Source organism: Colletotrichum godetiae, assembly GCF_030913485.1.
Source record: "Colletotrichum godetiae strain CBS 193.32 chromosome Unknown BDP55scaffold_27, whole genome shotgun sequence".
In the NCBI taxonomy this organism is placed as follows: Eukaryota; Fungi; Ascomycota; class Sordariomycetes; order Glomerellales; family Glomerellaceae; genus Colletotrichum; species Colletotrichum godetiae.
In genome coordinates this window covers 409785-431396 of record NW_026851275.1, presented here as the reverse complement: position 1 = coordinate 431396, position 21612 = coordinate 409785, and the positions used below count along the sequence as shown (strand labels likewise).

Below are 21612 nucleotides of genomic sequence, written 5' to 3'. Positions count from 1 at the left end.
TGGGTCTGGGACGGCACAGGCCGGATTGCGAAGTTTAAAGGTGAAACGACGAGGTCGATGGCAGAAATCCGGGACTGACAGCAGACAGTCTTTCGAGAAGGAGAATGAGAGAATGGGCACAAATGGGGTGGTGTTTCGATGTTGCTAAGGGGGGGCTTTTTGGCAAAATGTGGAGATGGGGGAACGGGTCGGTCCAGTCGTAGGGAAGGAAGGACCTGCACTTTGCCTCTGCTCCTGCCTCCTGGCGCTACTGCTTGGTGCTGTGTGCTGGGGCAGGTGCGGGTGCGTGTGTGCTTCTGCTCTTGCTCTCGCTCTCTGCTCTGCTATGTTCTCCTGCTAGGTGCTGAAGTGGACAGGATGAAGGTAAGGTACGAAGCTGAGGTACCGATTAAGCACACCGGGGTACCTGCTCTTGCAGTAGCTGCACGGCGGAAATCGCAGTACACCCACTCACTCCACACCTTGTATCTTTCCTTACATCGGCCTTCCCTGCCGTCCCTCCCTCCCAGCTCCCCTTCGCTCTTTCCCGCGCCTTACTTTTTTTTTTCTCTCTTCCCTCCTGGGCTCCTTCCACCCTCACCTTCTCCCATTGCCAGACGGGCAGGGCAAGGAAGGTGCTGTATCCATTCATCCACCTTCATCCAGAAACGGTACGTAACTTCAGGGCAGACAGTAAAGTGCCTCTTTCGTCACACTGGGGGAGGGGGGGCATGCCACACACACACACTCTCTCTCTCTCTCTCTCTTTCTCTCTCTCTCTCTCTCTCTCTCTCTCTCTCTCTCTCTCTCTTCTCATCTCTCAGTCTCCTTCACATCGAGACGGAATTAGAGGTGACGGGAGAGGTGAGAGGTGAGTGAGAGAACGAGGTGAAGCCTAGGATCAGGTGGACAGGGTCTGCTTGTAAAGATTCCATTGCATCCACCTCAGTTCTGAGCAGTGAGCACGTCTGGTTCCGTCTGCTTTGGTCACCTCAGGGCTCACAGCAAGGTACTGGACTGTTGCCCTCCGCCGGCCTTGTCTCGTCTGCCGTGCCCGGCCAAGTCGACACGGGCGTGCCACCAGGTCTAGCCAGGTCCTTTTTGCCGTCCGTCGCGTACTTGTTCTTCATCTCTTACCAAGTTGACCCCCCCTTCTCATGAGACGAGAGAACCAATGCGCGCGGCTTCTGTCACACTAGGCGCTCTCTCGATCGCGCGGTCTACGATGTCGGGAATCCAAGCCAAGACATCTCGACATATTGTTTGTCTGGTTCGTCACCTCTCTATTTCGCATTGGACAGGAGCGGTTGGCTGGCACCTGTTTGGCGTTTAGCGCTGGTCTTATGACTTGACGACGACCTGGGAGACTTAGATCGCAGAAGGCCCAGGCACACACCCTCACCAACGTCACTCACACTGCCTCCGTCCGTTCCATGCCTTATGCGAACTTCGAGGTACGCGACGTGCGCTACGGATACATGAGGCACATGTCGGGCCAAGTGAGAGCAGATCGATAACGACCTCTCTTGTGGAAGCGCTATTTGCGACCGAGGCGTCTTTCATGACCAATCACTTGAACGGTTCCATGGGGCCCGGCCCGTCTAGAAGGAAAGGGGGCAATTACAAAAGATTGACAAGAGCCTGGGGTTGCAATGATGGTTGATAGTGATACCGATAACGCATCCCTTCATTGGTTGTACTGCGCTATGTACGGGCACATCGGGGCAAAGATGAACAATCCCATCAAACAAAGGGAATTGGCAAGAAAAATTAGACGATAATACCGAGGGCTTGAGTGAAGGTGAGATTTGACCGGGGATGGCAAAGAGGGACTTGCAAGTGGGAGTTTATCGCGGCGACCTTCTGGTGCAGTAGCGTCGGATGCAGCAGGGGGGTCCCTTGGAACCATAAAAAAGAGGCCCAGTGCAGATGCAGATGCCCACCAAGCAGCGAGGCGGCCGGAGGGGGGGAGGACCATTGATGAAGTGCAAGGAGGAGACGCGCAGAAACGATGGAATAAATTGGTGAGTGGACAAAAGGGAAAGAAAAAAGTGGGGTGGCGTCGTGTGCGGTTCGTGCGAGTGAGAGTGGAACTGTGGAAGCGAGTGGGAGCGAGATGGGGGATCCCACCTCAGGCACCAGGAGGAAACGGTACGTAGCTATCTGACAGGGGAAAGGGACGAGCTGCAAATGCGAGTGAGTGACCCCCTTAGCGGCAATTCTCAAGTGCTGACAGGGGCAAGAACCAGAGGGAAAGGTGGGGTAGATGCACTTAAGCGTCAGGCTTGAAGTTTTCTTCTACTTATGTAAGCTATCAAGGTCGCGCTCAACGCATCTCTCATTGAATACTGTCTTCACCTGGAAGTGAATCATGCAAAGATCTACTCACGATGAGAGTTAAGTACGGTTCAATTCCTTTGCGTAAATGACAGCGCAAATAGCCCTGAGCAACGAGGTACGCAGTCATCGGTCTCTTCACCGCTTCCGTTGTGGTGCCGTGTCGTATTGCCTAATACAATGTCCGGATATAAGCCCCAGTTCTTCGGTCACCTCATCAGAACAGAAACCCGATGTGAGAGCAGCGAAAGGACGTATCGCATCTTGCGCTTCGACAGCTCCACACTTCTGATTACAGTAATAATACGGCGCAGAACACGGCAGGATACGATCTATCAGACTCTACCTTGCCTAAGTTACTTACAGACTCGTGTGCTCTTGTGCGGGTTTGAGCTTTAGCAATTAGACTCCCTGTCACCGATACGTGTTCTACCTTGCTATACGGACTATGGCGGGAAGCCTTCTACAGTCTTACTCTTACTAAAACAAAAGAACAGGAAAGAGACCGCATCTGAGGCAAGTCGAGATGCTCAAGTCGACCTTGTCTGCGGCCTGCTGCGGCCGATGGTGACGCGTTGGACCAAGACATACACCTAGGTCTCACCAACTTGCGTCAGAGATTGCAACACGCTTTTCGAGACAATTCACTGCTTCGGAACGACTTCTGGCCATACATCTGAGAAAGATAGTTGACGCGTCTTCTTCACTACATGACCCAAATGGTGTGCGTTTGATCCGTGATGTCTCCGTCCCGTCGTCATATCTGAGATGAGCTTCATTATGAGCCTCCTCGGAGACAAGACCGTATGTAGTTAAAGAGGGTTGAAGCGTGAGTGGTTCCTTCCTGCGCTGCAAGCAAAGAGCTTTGACCACGTGGGGCTCATGGCTTGTCCTCCCGTCCTTCGCACTGTACGTATCCCTACGACACCAGTCAGGCATGGCAGGTACGAAGGGTGGGAAGGATTTGTATGTGCCAATGTGGACGGCAGGCACGATGCGATGCCTCCAGCCTTGCAACTCTTGCACCCTCAGTATTCCGTATCCGCCTCATGAACTCTGCGCTTTACACAACCTTGCCTTACCTTGCCTCACTTTACATACGTAAGGATACAATACTGGCTTTGCGATCTAGACCCCGAATCGGATGACCTTCACTGATCCGAGGTTGAATGAGCTCCCTCAAGCAAGCTGAAAGGAAGTCTCTAGATAGGTATCCGTCCACTTGTTCTCTTCTGTCACAAGTTTCGTTGGCTTTCGTTAGCCCAGCATCATCCAAATAGCTGCGAATGACCTGTTTTTGCTTGTCAGCAGCCGAACCTTCTTTACCTCCTCTTAAAGGATTGCTGAACCTATTCAACAACAATCGATGAGCCACCTGCAGGCTGCAGCTTTTGACGCCTCACCATGGACCAGGTGCCGAGTATACGCGAGAAAAGCGAAATCGCCACCTCCTAAACTCTCCCCACTACAAGTCCGTCTGCTTGCGGCAGCGCCTCGCGCCGAATTGAGCCTCTTCGGGATCTCCACGTCCACGTGGATCTCCGTTGTATAGCCAACTCTTAGAACGACGTCCGTATCGCTCAGGACATCTACAACGCAGTAGCCTGACAGCGCACTTTGCTCTCGACCGATCTTTATGCCAGTTCGTGGCGCAGAGGCTGGCTCAGCTCAACTTACACACATCCCATTCCAGCCAACTTCGGCCCGGAGGTCACGGAGATTCCGAGTGAGAGTTTCGAGCACATGCTCCCTTCCACCGCCGCACCCGTCACCCCAAGAAATCAATCAAAGACGCCCTCGTCTACGCATGACAGCAGTAAGGGACGACGCGCTGGAATGTAGAATGGCATCCTGATTAGTTTTCACCTAAGGGTGCACGGCATCGTCTGAAGTTGCCAGCCAGCGCAGATAACTTGGTACTGATACAGATATGTTGTCGAGATACAGGACCCTGGGGCAACGTGTTGGACACCATGCCACAATCCGGCATTTCTCCACCGACGTTGTGAGCCCCTTGCCACCTCGATGGACGAATGCCTGCCAGGGGTTGAATGCAGCTATTACCTACGAATACAAAGGCCCCCTCAAGCGGCTTTGCTTCACCGAGCCATTGCAGATCCTTGCACAACGGCACACGCGCATTTACCAGACTATTACCACCATATCTAACCCTTGCCAGCGTACGCCGTAGCCCAAGAAACCCGAACACCGCGCGGTGACGGTGACACCCGACAGCTCAAGCAGCATCGCGAGGGGAATCTCGATCATCAAAGCTCCCTGGTCGAAACGAATCGACAAAATTTGTTCGCACACCACGTACTATGACTATTCGAAGCCCACTTACAGATATCCCTCAACTGCCTTGGTCAGCATTGTTCAGCCGGCTTGGAAGGATGCTTGCTGAACGTCCAATCATGGGCAGGCTTTTGTCGTACCTGATATTGTGAACATGGAACGCGGTTCCAAGTGAAAAAGAGACGAGGGGCAAACTGTTGCGATCCACTTATCGTATCTTCGTACGGAGCCCTCTGCAGACTGCACAGTAAATCCGTACTTGGGCCAAACCGCAGTCAGCGCTTGCTTGAACCCCTCAAGTTTCCCGTTTCAACGGCGCAACTGGGACTACTGCACCCCAGCCTTCGAAGTCGCGAAGAGCTTCTGTCATTATGACAGAATGGGTCGAGCGTGCACCCGTCCAAAGCATACCGAAGCTTCTCAATGCCATGGAACCCGACGTCCATATAACTAAACTTTAGCCGCAACCACACCCAAAACTACGGACCGAAACGATGTTGCTTCCACCTACGTCCCTTGCATCCCGGGTTTGAGCCAAGACGCCTAGCCCTGACATCTGAACTTTGGCTTGCTTGCTTCTACCATAACTCAACGCCTTGACTTGACTCCTACTCTAGTCAGACAGCCGCCAGGCACCGTGGCCCACGTCAGATCTCCCCAGTTTTGACCATGCAACGCACAGAGAGCAGCAGTTCACGACATCCTCTTCGTCGATCAAGAGTCAGTGCCTGGCAGTGCTTGGTAGCTGCTGATGGCTCTGACGCGAGGAAGCTTTGATTCGTTCACGGCAACGCTTCAAGGCCATAGCGCATGAGTAGTCGCGGTATTTGGACTGGCCCAAACTCACACTGGCTCTTGCGCCGGCCGAGCTGGCATGGCCCGACCGGCAACTTGGCAAGACAGCGCTGATCATCTTCCCACAAACACCACCATCAACTTGGTCGATCTCTGGCGACATTGCGCTCAGATCGCTTCTCTTCATCTCTCCGCATGTTTCCATGCCTTCGAGTGGAGGCAGCTGGGGCGTTCTCGGGCCATATCTCTCTGCTTCTTGGGTCTAGCAGTCTGGGCCGTTGTAGTGTACAGCCACATGCCGAAGCAGCGGTGTAAGTCATGTCAAGTGGATCTAATTACTGGTCGAATCAACCATTTTTGCATGTTGAAGAGCTTCGAACATTATTCGCTCCACGGCGCATATCTTTTCAAACAACCACAGAGATGCCCGGTCGTCAACATCAGCATCTAAGCCACATTCGGAATACCCCAGGATAACAGACTACCAATACCCCAGGTTTGGGCGCAGCCACAAATTTCCTTACCGCCATATCAGTGTCCGAAAGGAGTTCAAGCCTGTGAGGGCTCACGTTGGTTTCTAGAAGATTGGCCTATGGAAGCATGGCTGCCAGGGTAGAACGGCGAATAGGCACAACACCAGTCAGGAGTACCTTGCACGATCGCCCCTATGAGGCCATTGAGCAGGAGGCGGCAATAGTCCCGTGTCGTCCTTTCATCCGCGCCATGCTATCTTGCCCAGCAATGGTCTCTTCTCGGACCGTGCTTCACCTTGGACATACCAAACCGATTTGATTTCCACGAGATTTTTGGAGAACCTATCCCAAGCCCGGCCAAATGCACAGTGCGACAGGACATGGAGGGATGAAGTTCCGGACAGGCCACTTAATGGATGGCCAATCCATGTCCGGAGGGCGACAATGCGACGACTGGGTTGTAGTCGCAGACATGCTTTTGTGGAGCATGAACTGACCGTCCATCGATTCTCGAGTCTTGACATTCGGCTGACTCGATGCAACAGGCATAGCTTGGCCGAAGTGGTTGCTGGAAGTCTCAAGAGGTCTCCTCAGCCATGGGGAAGCAGAGTCGTCGATAAGGATCCGCGAGCGACGGCCCCGTTGAGCCGTCACGAGACGGAGGTGTAGCCAAACGTTGTCGAGAACCGTAACAGATAGCACCGGGCCCCAATCCACAGCTCATCTCCTGGCGAAACGGAGCCAGTCTCCAATCGGTAGGTAACCGTGCTAGCATATCTCGCTCGCGGGCCGCCCTCATAATTAGCAATTCGAGAACTGCAGGCCCGTGGTGTGTTGAACAGCTGCAACAGAAGCTCGTCATTCTAGAAGCCCTAGGGGGTCATTTCGATCCACCCCTGACCTGCAGCAGTGCAATCTGCACCCAGAGCGTGGTGGTCGAGGCGGCGACCCGTGTAAGGGAGGCTCTTGGCTCCAGGCAAGCGGTGCCATCGTCTCCGACATGGGGTTGACAACGATCTCTTGATCTTTTGGACTAGAATTCGCATAGGTACGACGTGTGAACGCTATCGAGTCTCTAGGTGCATCCGCCTTGCATCGCGGTTTGGCTGTTGGCCGTGAATGGAATGATGGGATTCATACCATGCAACGCCATATCTGTTTGCGATCATGGCCATGGACAATATCTCTTCTCAGAGCTCTGTCATCGTCTCAAATTGGGCCCATTGGGAGGGCCCCACCACGTGCCCGGGTGCGGTCTCCGCGCCTCCATAGGTCAGATCGTGAAGTCTCTTGAAGAGTTTGACAGCGAACACATCTTTGATAGTTTATCGATGATGTGGTGTGTACACAGATTGACAACTCATCCAAATTCGGCGAAACTTGGAGTGCTTGGTGTTTTCCACAGGAAGATGATCTCACGTTGGTCAAGTTACTGTTGGCTGCTCCAGTATCGGAAAGCGCATCATCCTGGAATTGATCCGCAAACACTTTATATTTCAGATGACAGAGTTGCAACCGGATATCCCGAGGAAAATTGTTATTGCCGCAACAGGGCCACTTCTTTCGGGATCGCGGGGGTTGCTATGATCTATCTGATTTGAGTTTGAGGTTTTGCTGACACTATTCGAGATCTTTTCCTGCTTCGCCCTGGGTATCATCCTCACCCTCCGCGTTTACACGCTTACCTTCGACGCCTTGAACAACCTCGGCAACGATGCTCTCGATATAAGCCTGGTCCCTGTAGCAAAAGAAGAAAGTCAGCCATCCGGGCTCAAAACCTTGAAGATGGAAACATTCCACAGCTATGCACGGCGGACACGTTTACTGTTGCGCGATTCCCGGCTGATCACTTACCTTCCAACCAGCGTCACTGTGCCGTTCTGTCCCCACCGAGGGTAGCTGCCGACCTTGACGCCCTTGGGTTCGACCTTGGCCGCGAATTGCGTCAAGAACCCGGCAACGGCGCTCTCCGGGAGCGGAGTAGAGATGAGCACGCGGCAGAGACCCTTGCCCTCCGGATCGGTGAGTCGGGGCACGATGCCCGGCTTCAGTCCGTCAAGGAGCTTCTCGACTATGACCCCACACACGTTAGATCAGAACCATGTCGAGAAACGATTTAATGAGAACTTACACAGTCGCGGGACGCCCGGTAAGATGTGAATGTTGCCGTTGACGACGTTGACTGGCACCCAGAGGTCCTCGTGGGGGAAAACAAATTGCTTTTTGGGATCACGCTTCTCGTCGGTTGGGAGGATGACCATGCGCAGCTTCGCCTGCAGGGCGGGCGAGTCGACGTCCCAGTCAAAGTTTGGCTGGCCCGGGTGCGGCTTGGACAGCTTCTTCATCTTTTCAAAGGCTTCCTGGTTCAGGACGAGGGGGAGGTCAAAGGCCTTTGCTATTGACTGGTAGGTGATGTCGTCGTGTCTGTCAAACCCAGTCAACCATCAAGTCTCAAGGCATGGTTTGGATTCCACGTTTTTCTTACGTTGGGCCGATTCCGCCGCTGGAAATAGTTTGTTAGCTAGGGGCCCTGGTTGCAATTGAGGTTTGAGGGCATGTACCTGGTTACCACGAAGTCGTACCGATCGCTCATGCGCCGGACGGCTTCGACGATTTCGCTCTCATCGTCTTCGATGACTTCGACTCTCTTCAAGTTCTACCTTTAGGGTCAGCCATACCCCCCAAGCTGCACTCATTACAGGCTTTTGAGACTCACAATACCCAAAGAGAAGCACCACTTGGCCATGTAAGCCGAGTTGGTCTAGGACGATCGGTTAACACGGTTAGAAAACCGCAAGACTGCTTACCAGTCTAGTTGGCCATTTCTGGATGGCATTTACTCACATCAACCGTCTACGAAATACGATGAACCTGTTAGCTTTTCATTCGGTCTACATGGCAGCTGGCCGGGTCCCGTCGTTAAAGGACTTGTTCTCACCTTTCCGCCGAGGACTTCATCTCCGATAATGAGACACGCCGCTGTGTGAATCGTGCGGGTGTTGCGTTCGTCGGCCGAAACCATGATTCTGCTGCTGTTGCGGGCGAAGCCGGAGGAGGAGATTGGGAAGGCCGCGGGCTTGACGGCTTGTGTTATCGATTGGGCCGAGGGGAGATGCCGAGATAGCTGAGTGAGTCGCGCAAACATGAGAAGACAATATACCCCCCGACTTGGTTGGTATATGCGTTTGGATATAGAGAGGTGCAGGTGTGTGTGTGTACCTCAATTCTTCCTTACGCAGCTTATTTCGAACCGATGGGTTTTCGTCTCACAAAAGTCGATGATGTCATATGTTGAAAGGAAAACGAAGGTTTTTGGCGAAAGGGTGAGGAGAGGTCACGACAGACGGTAAGGTTTGGGGCAATGGGGGCAATGGGGTGATTAGAGTGGGAATTTCTGGTTCGGAAAAGAGAGATGGCAGGGTCTCTCCTTTGGGTACGGGCCGGGGAAGGGAGTAGAGGGAATGAAAGGCGTCAGAAGGCACGAATCAAATCATGAGATGCGGGAGCTCTTTGGAGGCTCCGAGCTCCGGTTCGGGGCGAGCTGAGGTGTTGGCTTGCGACAGGGCGGACGGTGCTACGGTGGGTATGATCACGTGACTGTCTGCTCTCATAAATCCAGAAGTTCCATAACGCTGCTGATGCGTCTGTTGTTAATCATCAGCTCTTGTTGATTTGATGTTGTTAGTTTATAGGAACTATTTAGAAGATAGCGTCTGCGTAGTCCTCATACTTTTGGATGTACCATTTCTTGATATACTGTCCACCTGAATTAGGAAGGATATGAGAAGCTGAAAACTTGCTTACTTCCAGAGAACAATAATAACGGCATTCCAGGCAAAGAAAGAGTGAAGACTAGGTAGGGATTGATACAGGCAAAGTTCAGACAGATTGGATCTGGCCAAGCCCAGGTTATTAGAACTGTAGGTATGGCTTACACCGGCAGATAATCGGAGGGCGATTTGAAAGCTCCCCTCCCGTCCGGCGGAAGGGTGGGTGAGGTCACTGGGTGGGGCCCCGCCCAAATGGCGCGGGGCTTTTGTTGCGCTGGTCTCAACTCCGTCGGAGGCGGGGGAGGGGTGGCTTGACTTTCGGCCTGACGTTTCTACGCAGTAAAGTGTTTGCGACGAGCTTAGCTACCTCGCCTTACCAAGAACCCCAAGGACCCCTGGAAAGATTGCTTCATTTCTGTAGACGATAGCTTGGTTTCTCTGAGCTTTTCTGGTTTCGTTACGTTCTTGCCTCTCCCATTGCATTATCTCGAACAGGACTACATAGTGCCCCTCCCTGGCCAGTCTCTCCTCGAAGCTCCCAAAGCCATGGTACGTGGTCAGACTTTCATGTCGCATTCACGGCGTTTAGACTGACTCTGATCTACCCCCAGGCCTCCGAATCGCGGCTTTATACCTTCTCTCAGGAGACAAAGGACCACCTGCGCAAGTTCCGTCTCGGAACATCGCGGTCCAACGATGCTCAAGCTGTCATATGTATGTATGTCTCCTTTGGGTTTGACACATGCCCGGCGGATATGTGCGCGCTGAACCAAGTGTATTCTAGATTCTAACTTTGTTCTACCACATAGACTACATCGATAAGAACACGCACGAGATCAAGCAAGACGAGGACAAGACCGTGTACAAGTCTCTCGAGGAAATCAGCGACGAACTCCCGGACCACAGCCCGCGCTTCATTCTCCTGAGCTACCCGCTTACACTGGTATGTTCTCTATCCACTCAAAGCTTTTTTGCGATATATATGACAGGGAGAAGAGAGACCCTCATGGCTAACGAATCGACCTCCCGCAGCCCTCCGGCCGACTGTCGGTCCCGTACGTCCTGATCTACTACCTCCCCATCACCTGCAACAACGAGATAAAGATGCTCTACGCCGGCGCCAAGGAGCTGATGCGGAATACGAGCGAGGTCGGTCGCGTGATTGATATCCAGGAGGCCGAGGACCTGGAGGAGATACCGCAGAAGTTGGGCGCTGAGTAAAGGGGAGGCATGCCCTTGAAAAAAAAAAAAACAGGAGATGGCATGAAGCATGAACATTTGCGAGGCGAGGAGTACACTTCTATGAAGACAGTTGAAGGGGGGACCACAGGCTTGGCCCCGTTCATGATGAAGAACAGGACGGTAGTATGCAGCATTTCGCGTACATAATACAAGTGCTTTGCCAATACAGCTTATTCGTGAAATGTTGATGGATATCTTTCTTGTTTTATTTCCGTCGTTGAATATGCGTTTAAATCATGACCAGGCAGTCAGTACCTCGCCCTCATCTCCCACTCAGTCCTCCGGCAACACGTCCTTCTCATTCAACCCCATCTCCTTGCTCACATTCCTCACCACCTCCTTGAACGCCAAACACGCAGGGCTATCAGGGAAACTATCAAAGAAGCTCTCGCCATAGTCGCACGCCATCCCGATCCGCGGATCCAGCGGCACGCTTCCCAAGAACGGCACCCCCATCTCCTCGGCCAGCGCCCGCCCGCCGCCCGTCGTGGCGCGGAAGATCTCGCTCTGATTCGTACACTTGGGACACACGAAGCCCGCCATGTTCTCCGCGAGACCGAGGACGCGGATACCCGCCTTGCGGCAAAAGTCAATCTCCTTGCGGACGTCAAGGAGTGAGACCTCCTGCGGCGTGGTGACGACAACGGCGCCGTCGATGCCGCTGTCGCGAAGGAACGTGTTTACGCTGAGGTGCTCGTCCGAGGTTCCGGGCGGTGTGTCGACGAGGAGGAAATCGAGGGGTCCCCACTCCACGTCCTTGAGGAACTGCTTGATGAGGCCGTTCTTCTTGGCGCCGCGCCAGATGATGGCCGCGTCGCGGTCGGGGAGCATGAACTGGATGGACATGACGCCCAGGTTATCGAGGACCCAAACAGGGGACCAGCCCGCGCCGGAGACGTGGATCGTCTCGGCCTCGACGCCGAGCATTTTCGGGATCGAGGGCCCGCAGATGTCCGTGTCCATGACGCCAACGGCGCTGTCCGGGTTCGTAGCGAAGGCGTGAGCGAGGAGGGTGGTAAAGGTGGATTTGCCGACGCCGCCTTTGCCTGAGAGGACGAGGATCTTGTGGGCGATGCCGGAGAGGCGGGAGGCGATGATGGGTATGTCTGGGTCCGGGCCTTTGACGGCGGTGGCGGCGCAGATTTCCTTGTTGGGGCAGCCTGCGCAGGAGTCTGCTGTGCCGGCGGCGGCGGATTCTGGGCCGGGGCAGTGTTCTGGTTCTGGGGCGACGAGGGAGGGTTTTTGTTTGAGGGGGTTGGCGAGGACGTCTTGGACCGCTGAGTCGGGGTCCGCCTCCAGGGAGGGGGCCATCTTTTGGAGTTACGCGCCGGTTTTTGTGAGATGTGAGGCGGGAATTTGCTGAGTTTGAGAGGCGGAGGGAATTGTCAGGGATAAGCCCTCAGAGACTATCCGTTATTGTGAGAATGGAAGAGATGTGTGGATGAGATGGACGAAGATGTCTTGAGGTTGGAGTCTTGGTCCGGGACCGGCGATGAGGTGAGGCCAAGTGAGGTGAAGTTGATTGATAAGCCGGTGCTCAAAGAACGGTCCTGTGGCGACGGTTAGGATCGATACTGGCCGCAAGATTTAGGGAACATGATGGATACTGACAGGTGAGTTTGTCGGGGCTTGGAAGGTTTATTCTTGAAGAAGCCGGAGCTTATTGCTGGTTAACAGGCTGATTTGTATCTTAGATGAAGGAGAGCGGTTGACAAAATGAGTTGCTGTGAGTGGTGGCAATGCCGCCTCCAAGTTCGCCGGTTGTAACCCCACTTAATAGAGTCACTCTCCAGCACTGAAAGTTTGCTGATGTAACGAACCAGAAGCTACACTTTGCAAGACTGACAGATGCACCGGAAGGAAGCAAAAAAAAAAAAAAAAAAAGCACAGTAACCATTATAAGCTGCTCGCAATCAACGATATAATAACATCCTAATGTACTGCGTGCCGGGACAAAAGATGAGGTCCATCCAGGATTCGAACCTGGGCCTACGGAAGGTTCTGAGAATCAGAATCCGACGTCCTAACCAACTAGACTAATAGACCAATGACATCTGTTGACCGTTGAGGGAAACGCCCAACTTGACGCAATATGATTGAAACTGCAGTGGGTTGAGAGACCCGTAGCATTACGTACGGCATACTTGAAAAGCACTCTCAGGTTCTCTCTCAGTTTGGCTCGTTTTCTGCAGGAAATGCAGCTGTGGACGCCGGGACGGGGCTGCAGGGTTCTCTTTTCAGTGAGGGGCAGATCTTATCGGGTCCCAATCACCCCGCTATGCCCCTCGCAAAATTTCTACAGCCAGCCCGACTTTATCAGATTTGACGGCAAGAGACCACCCCTCGGAGGTAAGTCTTAGTCCATTCCGCTCTCCTAGAATACAATCGGCCCACGCCCTCTTCTTTTTTCTCCCGTTCAAGCCTCATTTTGAGTCACCACACACTTTCATTGACGGCATTGTTGTTACTTTCTTTCAGTCCATAGAACAAAAGATAACCCCCTCTTCATTTTTCGCACCCCCAAAGAAACACGACAATGTCCCCCTCCGCCGACCTCCCCGAGACGCGCGAGACGCTCGAGGCCATCGCCGCCGCCGACCAGTCCCAGACCATCGCCGAGCTGCGCAAGACGCTCACCTCCGAGACGACCCCCCTTCCCATCCGCTTCCGCGCCCTCTTCTCCCTCAAGCACGTCGCCTGCAACAGCAAGGGCGCCGACAGCGAGGCCGCCATCGAGGCCATCGCCGCCGGCTTCGCCTCCCCCTCGGCCCTGCTTAAGCACGAGCTCGCCTACTGCCTCGGCCAGACGGCCAACCTCGTCGCCGTTCCCTACCTGCGCAATGTCCTCACTGATCTCCAGGAGGACCCCATGTGCCGCCACGAGGCCGCCGAGGCCCTGGGTGCACTGGGCGACGCCGGCCAGTTGGACATCCTGAGAGAGTACAGGGACCGCGAGGGCGAGGATATTTGCATCGTTGAGACGTGCGAGATTGCCATCGACCGTCTCGAGTGGGAGAACTCGGAGCAGAGAAAGCTCGAGAAGTTGCGCAAGAGGTAAGAAATTTCTCACTTGGCTCTGGAACCCGGTGCATTTTCATGGGGAAAAGAAGGGGGGTATCGTAATTCACTATGCTAACGCCTATGCCCTCGTGCTCTACAGCGACTTCACGTCCGTAGACCCCGCACCTCCCATGGAAGAGTCGCAGCGTACCGTACCAGAGCTCGAAAAGTCCCTCATGGACTCGAAGCTGCCCCTTTTCGTGCGCTACCGCGCCATGTTCGCTCTGCGCGACCTCGCGTCGCCGCCCGACCTGCCGACCGCCGTCCCCGCGGTGCTGGCCCTAGCCAAAGGCCTCGCCGACTCCTCCGCCCTCTTCCGCCACGAGATCGCCTTCGTCTTTGGCCAACTGTCGCACCCGGCCTCTATTCCCGCGCTGACTGAAGCGCTCAGCAACACTGAGGAGGCGAGTATGGTGCGGCATGAGGCCGCTGAGGCGCTGGGCAGCCTGGGGGACGAGGAGGGCGTCGAGGCGACGCTCCTCAAGTTCCTGCACGACAAGGAGAAGGTTGTGCGCGAGAGCGTCATCGTGGCGCTGGACATGGCCGAGTTCGAGTCAAGCGGCCAGACGGAGTATGCGTTGATTCCTGAGGCGGCCAAGGCGGCTGCTTGAACATGTAGAGGTCTTTTTTGGGTTTGGAAACGTTGGGTCGGGCAGGTAAATATCGGGTGGTATTAGGTACTTAAAAGCGACGGGCAAAAAGTTTAGTGCATTTCAGTTGTTATGAGACCACCTGGAAATAAGTCGGTTAGTATAAAGAGGGAAAAGCTAGCTCGGTCGGAATGAAAAAAGAGGCATTGGCGTACTTGAAACCGCATTGACAGGTGAAGAAAACGGTGCTGCCTTCGTCGGCACTGCGAAGCTGCACGGCAGTGAAGCGGACCTCCTCCGCGCCGCACTTGGGGCATGTCTCCCTGATCGTGGCCTCGGTGTTGACGTTGGCCCTGTCGACGGCCTGGACGTTGGACTGGAGTTTCTGTCTGAGGTGAGAAGGGAAATCGGAAGGCTTGGTCTGAGTCTTAATCGTCTTGGCGCCAGTGTCTGAATCGATTTTGTCAGTTTACAGTCTTGCGCAGCGTACTGAGTGTACGCCAACGGTGGTCGGCCTACCCTTGTTATCGGCACCGCAACAGTCGCAGGTGAGGGTGTTCTTCTCCGTGCCCATAGACGCGGGCAGAAGGTTACCGCAATCGGTGCAGAAGACGAGGGTTCCAATGGCGGACATGGCTGCGGTGGGATCGGTATGTGTTTTGTATCGAGGGTCTACGGGGGTTCGGTGGGTGTGGTGATCGACGGAGTATCGCGGCAGACAGAGGCCGACAAAATATTTCTGCGAAGAATTTCGGACAATCGCTACCTACCTCCTTATCGTTATCTTTGATCTTATCGATTGTCTTCTGTTGTCCGTCGTCTCCACCGTACAGAAAGGTATTATGTAATCCATCTATAGGCGGCTACTGCACACTCCCAGATGCGCGAGACAAAGAACCTTGGAAGTGCCAGGGGAAACAGGAAAGAACGGAACAACTGGCCACTGGTTGGCCGCTCCTGCCGCCTAAAGCTTCTGCACGGACCACGCGACTGGACAAGGGTCCTTCCACGCGAGGCTGTCGCAACCTTCCGACCTTCTCATCACATCCACGACGACAACGACGACGCCCGATCGCAAGAGATCGTCCTTTCCCAAGTGCGACATTTCAGCCAGGGACTATGCGACAGGCGCCTTTCTCTTCTGCCTGACCTTTTTGTCTCATTCGTTTGCAAACTCCTCGACCCGACAAGCGATTCTTCCTCCGCTGCGCGTTCCCACGTCCGAACACCCTTGCCGATCAGCTTCGCCAGTGGCTTCGAATCTCCGTCCTCCTCACGAAATAACATGTCTTGAGGCCCGGAACAGGTCCGAGGAGACAGAAAAAATGGTCAACAGCCAGGGGACCGTCCAGAACGGCCCGCCCAATGGTGGCTATATGCAGCCGCAAGCTGCAGAACAACGTCCGATGGCCAGACCGTTTACGCTGTCTGAGGCCCTGCCTTACTCTCCTCAAACCTCTGTCATTCCCTTTACCTCAGGTTGGTGGCTATCTTTGTCTGTATCTGAGGTCGCCCGGCTAATTGACATGGTTCAGATCTCATTCCCGATCCGACACTTGGCTCTGGCTCTCTTGCTTCGAGCATCTCCCAAATGTTCAGCAGTCAGGAATTCGACAGCCTAAACAAGGAAGCAACGGGACAAAATCACAACCATGGGATGAAGCACCTAAAATATGCGGTTGATCACGTACTTCACGATCTGAAGCCCAATCAACGGACCTACTTGTGAGTTGAGTACTGCCCTACCTGGGTCCACTACTGTCTAACACCTGTGTTTTGCAGCAAGTTCAAGACTGTCCCCAAAGCGAACCCGAATATGGCGAATAGTCCAGCAGGATCTTTCCAGAGTCTGAGTGCTGGTCTCTCTCCGGTGGCGAAGATGGTGTTCGATAGGGCTCCCACATTCGTCAAGCCTCCGGGAGCATCGAGTACTGCCTCAACCTCCGCCAACGGTCAGCTTGCTCAACCGCCACAGCCACAACCTCCATCGACACCCAAATCTGCCCCGCCCCCGCCGAAGCGTCCATCGGCAAATGCAGAAACCCATCACGGAAACAACTTTCGCTTCGAAGTCGCGATTCCGTCCAAGAAATTCGATCCTAGCGCATACGTAGAGGTCTCCGATCACGCCGCTCCACAGCCAGCTACCGTCAATCCATCCGACGTCACGAGAGTTGTTACACCGACGCAGATTGCTCTGAAGCAGGAGACGCCTACTCAACCTCAGCTCTCGGCGATACCGTCCCCCGCACAGCCTATTCCCATCCAACCGACTCCCACGCAGCCTTTGACGCCCTCCAATGCACTAGGACCAGCGGCTGCGGTTGAAGCTGAGAAGACGAAGTTTGCAATAGAATTGCCTCGCGCTCCTGGATTCAACAAGGATGAATATCTTGAGATGGCGGCCCCAGACTCTCCTGATGAGCCAACGGGTTTGTCCATGCGAAGGCAAGATGGTGCTTATCAAAGCCGACAGGATGATATCAGCACCAACCTCAACCAGAAGCAACGGGCGGAAGCAGCACTGCAGGACCTTGAGCGACTAATCAAGAGCGTACTCGATGCCACTAGAAATGTGCTCGGGAACGAACCCGGTTACGAACAGGTCGCTACGCTGAACCCCGACAACGAAGCTGTCTTGACGGGGGCCACGCAGCAGAAGCTGCAGACTGCCATCCAGAAGTCCATCGAGTTGGGCAGTTACGGCGATGCGCCCATCGAGGAACTTCAGTACGTTCAGAAGCTGAGTGAACCGGGCCTGGCACATACCCTCAATCTCGATTATCGAATTGAGGAGACTTGGGGCGAGTCCGAAGTCTCCGGCTGGCTGAATCAGCTTCCAGAGATTGAGATGGGGCTGAAGACTGCGCGCACTTGCCTACGCATCATGTGCGGTGGCAGAGAAGAGAAGCAGATCTATTCTGAGGAGATTATTCAAAAGTCGACAGATGTCTTCAAGGGGGTTGTTGAGGGTATCGTCATCCCTGTGGTCGAGATGAGGGGCAGTGGCCCAACATCTGCTCTCTTCAAGCTGCTACAACCTCACAAAAAGGCGATTGGCCCGATTCTCACGAACTGCCAGAAGCTGTTTGCGCTGCTCGCCAAACTCGTCACAAGCATAGAACTTTCGGACACTGCTCTTGGCATGCTAGAATTCGCCGCATCAAGCTTGCTTTTCGTCGACAACGCCTACTTAGAGAAGGACTCTGTTGTTGGTGTACAGAGATTTGATGGCATTCGTCTGGTAGCAATGGAGATGCTTTGCCAGATTTTCCTCGCCAAGCCCGACCAGCGCCGTGGCATCTTTGACGATATCCTCACATCGTTAGAAAAGCTTCCGGTTGGAAAGCAAAGTGCTCGCCAATTCCGCCTATCCAATGGCGGAAGCATCCAGCCCGTATCGGCGCTGATCATGCGTCTTGTCCAGGCTAGCTCTGGCAAGGTTGACGAGAAGGGCACACGTAGTCGCCTCGCCATGATGCAAGAGGAAGATCCGGATGAGGATGAGCTGATGGCCCAGCCCGGCAAACAGACGGTGGCTGCCACTATCAAGTCAGAAGATGCCGGTGCCTCACAACATGTGCTCGCCTTGGAGGAGCTCAAGGTTGTGGCCTTGCCTTTGACCGAAGGCTCGACGCATAATGCAAACTATGTTGTCAACTTCATGGTCAATCGCGCCCTCAAGTCCACAAAGTCTGGCGATACTCCATACCGCAATCTTCTCGACCTTTTCGTCGAAGACTTTACGGAGTGTCTCGACTCTCCTGACTGGCCCTCCGCTGAGCTCATTCTTCGCCAAATGACCTTTTACATGATGAAGCTCTGGGAGGGAGATAGGACCGCCGCGCCTGCCAAAAACATGGCTCTCGAACTTCTCGGCGTCATGAGCGCCGCGGTCTCCAAACTGCGTTCACATGTTCGTAAGGTCACTTATTCCATGGATGGAAGCGACTCCAATGAGTTGTCACGGTACTTGTCTGAGTTGGCTACATCTGCACTGGAGCAAAAAAGCCGAATCGAACACGATGTCTCGTGGTCAGGACCGTTCCGAACAACTCTTGAACACCTCCAGCAACGGTGTGGCGATGACCCTCATTTGCAAGGCGCGATTTCCTTCCTGATTGCAGACTGGGCCCAGAGGATCTTTTCCGGCTATGATGCCTTGCAAGAGACCAACGACTTGCTAGACCACGAGTTCGGACGACTTGCCTTCCGCCTCAGGATGATGATCGAGGATCGTCGATGGCTTTCTAATGAATACACATTCAAGGATGTCAACAATAGCCACGCAAAGTTGGCATACTCCATCATTCTCCTCCGGTCACCATTCTGCGAACACTTTAGAGCGATGCTCAACGTTCTGCTTAATGCAATGGCTAGTGACCAGGCCACCGTTCGCAGCAAGAGTCTCAAGAGTATCAACCAGCTCTTGGAGACGGACCCAGCCATCCTGGACGGAGACTCCGTGGTGGTCCATTTGATCATCAACTGCTCAAGTGATTCGTCCCCTCAAGTACGTGACTCGGCGATTGGCTTGATGGGCAAGTGCATTGGCCTACGTCCGAGACTTGAAGACAAGATGGCGGAAAGAATCATTGAGAGATTCATCGACTCCGGCATCGGTGTGAGGAAGAGAGCAATGAAACTGGCTAAAGATATTTACCTTCGCAACCAAAGCCGGGAGATTCGCAGCTCTATTGCCAATGGCTTGCTTCATCGCGTGCAAGACCCCGACGAAGGCGTTCGAGAACTTGCTCGGCAGATGATTGAGGAGGTCTGGTTCGCCCCATTTTACCAAGTCGACGACACAGCAGCTTTCAAAACATCCCTCACCGACCACGTCGCTCTTATGATTCAGACAGTCAAGACTGGCAATGTTGGCGCAGTTCTCGACAAGGTCCTTCAGTCCATCTTAGGTGGACAGAACAAATCCCACAATGGCCCCTTCGGTGTCAGCATGAAGTTGGTTGAGAAGATGTTCGAGCTTATCGATAGTCTTGATTCCGACGATCCTAATATCCCTTCCGGAAGAGATGCATTGCAGGTACTGCAAATCTTCGCCAAGGCAGACCCTAAGCTTTTCACTTTCGAAGAGATCAGGCTGCTTAAACCCCATCTCGCTAGCATCAGTGGTGCTGATGACCTGGCCGTTTTCAAGGCCGTGGCGATCATCTATCGCCAGATCTTGCCGCAGCTATCTGCCAAGTATGCCGATTTCCTACGAGAAGTGAGAGAGCAGCTTCAAAACTCCGTTGGCAGACTTAACAAGAACCTCCTGGATGACGTCGTGGCATGTCTGTGGATTATTGCTACTCTCCTGGACAACCGCGACAAGCTAGCCCATCTGGGTGCTTCTAGTTTACGAGGGGTTGCCAGCATGCGCAACACACAGATGGACGCTACCAAGCTCATGAAGTTTGCCAGATACTCGATCATTGTTGGAATGGTCGGCAAGCATTGCGATCTGGACTCTGAGCTTGCTGTCTTCCTCAAGATCTTCCCAAAGTACTCGGGCAAATCTGTGGCAAAGCTTATGGTCGACAACTTATCACCCTGGGCAGATGCATCACAGCCCATGGAGGCCCGGAAGCACGCCCTCGACGCCATTGGCCTCATCTGCCAGGCCCATCCCCGAAACTACGTCTCACCGAACGTTTACACCAAGTTCCAACAAGTTTTCGAGGCCAAGGTTCCGGCACTCGAGAGTACTATTCTCCGGTCTTTCAAGGAATTCCTCCTCACCGAAGAGAAACGATCCGAGGCTGCCACGGCCGCCGCTGCTGCCGGCGCCGATAATGACAAGAAGCGCGAGTTGACAGTAATGGGTGGAACGAGCTTCGACGACGTGGCAAGTGCAACTACCCAGCGCTTCCTCAAGGAGGTCACTCGTATAGCTCTATCGTCGCAAGATGAGCACGCATTCCTCGCAGTAGAGGTACTCGGTAGCATCAATCGACAAGGTCTTGTGCATCCCAAAGAAACGGGCGTGACTCTAATCACCCTCGAAACGTCATCCCTGACCAAGATATCCGAGGTCGCATTCATGGAACACCGGGCGCTCCATGAGAAACATGAGACTGTCATTGAACGCGAGTATGCCAGAGCTATCCAAGCTGCCTACGAATACCAGCGAGATATTGTGGGGGACACTCGTGGCGCAACGACGAACCCTTTCCAGTCCAAGCTTCATCTCCTGATGGAGGTACTGAAAGTGAGCAAGTCAAAGAACCGACAAAAGTTTTTAGAGAAACTCGTTGGACAAGTTGATTTCGACTCTTCGAAGCTCGATGTCTCCAAGCAATTGCCTGCGCATGTCGAATTCTCTCGCTTCATGATCGAGAATCTTGCATTCTTCGATTATGTCACCGTGGGAGAAGTGCTAGTCACGGTACATGCAATGGAAAAAATGTTCTCGTCAACCGGATCTAGCATGGCGCACATCATCGAATCTGAAATCTTTAATATGCGCATGGACCTGGACAAGCCGGAGGACCCGCAGGCCAATGGCGAGCCGCTACAATCCCAACTGAATATTTCCCCCAAGAGGCTTCGCCAGCTCACTTCCGGTTCGATCATTCTTCTCTGTCTCTGGGAGGCAAGAACCTATCTTCGGCGTCTCTACGGTTTGGGAAGCAAACGTGAGACCAAGACCAAGATGGCAGCAAAAGACATCAGCAAAGCACCTACAAAGGTGCAGGGTGTCACTGGAGATAAGTTCTGGGAGGAGGTCAACTCGCACATGAACGGCCTCGCAACACAGGAATCAACTTTGCAGAAGTGCAAGGCTTTCGTGGAACTCATGAACGTCGACAAAGAGTTCAAGGTTGTCGACGAGGATGATATGGACGGCGAGGATGCCGAAACTCCTAGTGAGGGTGAAGAGGATGGTCCTACGGGTGACGGAAGAGGCCGGAAGCGTAAGGCTGGTGCACTTCCTGGTGGCCGCAAGAAACGCGCCCGCTCCACCTCTCGACCGAGACCTCGCGGACGACCTCGCAAAAACCCGGTGGAAGTTGTCGAAGAGGATGCAGATGGCGATTTTGACGACATGGACTTTGCCTGAGTGGGCGC

General features: G+C 53.8%; 6 protein-coding genes and 1 non-coding gene across 7 annotated transcripts; 3 read left to right on the top strand and 4 right to left on the bottom strand.

Annotated features, from left to right (window-relative positions):
* Positions 1–7499: 7499 nt before the first annotated feature.
* BDP55DRAFT_729963 (molybdenum cofactor synthesis domain-containing protein) lies at positions 7500–9024 on the bottom strand (the record flags this gene model as incomplete). The annotated part of the gene is made up of 8 exons (XM_060579635.1): positions 7500–7617; positions 7734–7950; positions 8011–8303; positions 8365–8382; positions 8441–8535; positions 8596–8640; positions 8724–8732; positions 8818–9024. 8 exons carry the CDS (start codon positions 9022–9024, stop codon positions 7500–7502), a joined length of 1002 nt encoding a protein of 333 aa, XP_060428209.1.
* Positions 9025–9954: 930 nt separating this feature from the next.
* On the top strand, positions 9955–11046 carry BDP55DRAFT_189799 (GMF family protein). Its single transcript, XM_060565871.1, has 4 exons — positions 9955–10198; positions 10261–10363; positions 10459–10592; positions 10682–11046. The coding sequence occupies exons 1-4, from the start codon at positions 10196–10198 to the stop codon at positions 10868–10870; spliced, it is 429 nt and encodes a 142-aa protein (XP_060428208.1). The 5' UTR covers positions 9955–10195; the 3' UTR covers positions 10871–11046.
* Positions 11047–11164: 118 nt separating this feature from the next.
* Positions 11165–12202, bottom strand: BDP55DRAFT_729961 (P-loop containing nucleoside triphosphate hydrolase protein; the record flags this gene model as incomplete). The annotated part of the gene is made up of 1 exon (XM_060579634.1): positions 11165–12202. One exon carries the CDS (start codon positions 12200–12202, stop codon positions 11165–11167), a length of 1038 nt encoding a protein of 345 aa, XP_060428207.1.
* Positions 12203–12853: 651 nt separating this feature from the next.
* Positions 12854–12937, bottom strand: BDP55DRAFT_t206. The gene has a single exon. It is a non-coding gene; the product is annotated as a tRNA-Gln (tRNA).
* Positions 12938–13427: 490 nt separating this feature from the next.
* BDP55DRAFT_729960 (deoxyhypusine hydroxylase) lies at positions 13428–14562 on the top strand (the record flags this gene model as incomplete). The annotated part of the gene is made up of 2 exons (XM_060579633.1): positions 13428–13945; positions 14052–14562. 2 exons carry the CDS (start codon positions 13428–13430, stop codon positions 14560–14562), a joined length of 1029 nt encoding a protein of 342 aa, XP_060428206.1.
* A 20-nt stretch (positions 14563–14582) lies between these two features.
* On the bottom strand, positions 14583–15343 carry BDP55DRAFT_189761 (transcription factor S-II). The gene is made up of 3 exons (XM_060565870.1): positions 15061–15343; positions 14757–14991; positions 14583–14683 (listed from the first exon to the last, which is right to left on the bottom strand). The coding sequence occupies exons 1-3, from the start codon at positions 15173–15175 to the stop codon at positions 14665–14667; spliced, it is 369 nt and encodes a 122-aa protein (XP_060428205.1). The 5' UTR covers positions 15176–15343; the 3' UTR covers positions 14583–14664.
* A 523-nt stretch (positions 15344–15866) lies between these two features.
* On the top strand, positions 15867–21604 carry BDP55DRAFT_555160 (AT hook domain-containing protein; the record flags this gene model as incomplete). The annotated part of the gene is made up of 3 exons (XM_060569461.1): positions 15867–16020; positions 16077–16266; positions 16324–21604. 3 exons carry the CDS (start codon positions 15867–15869, stop codon positions 21602–21604), a joined length of 5625 nt encoding a protein of 1874 aa, XP_060428204.1.
* Positions 21605–21612: the final 8 nt, after the last annotated feature.

Bases quoted from the DNA above. Each gene is read 5' to 3' on its own strand.
- BDP55DRAFT_189799 (XM_060565871.1), top strand. The intron at 10,364-10,458 runs GTATGTATGTCT...TCTACCACATAG, and splicing joins CGATGCTCAAGCTGTCATAT to ACTACATCGATAAGAACACG. The intron at 10,593-10,681 runs GTATGTTCTCTA...GACCTCCCGCAG, and splicing joins TGAGCTACCCGCTTACACTG to CCCTCCGGCCGACTGTCGGT.
- BDP55DRAFT_189761 (XM_060565870.1), bottom strand. From the start codon at position 15,175: ATGTCCGCCATTGGAACCCTCGTCTTCTGCACCGATTGCGGTAACCTT. The intron at 14,992-15,060 runs GTAGGCCGACCA...AAATCGATTCAG, and splicing joins TTGCGGTGCCGATAACAAGG to ACACTGGCGCCAAGACGATT.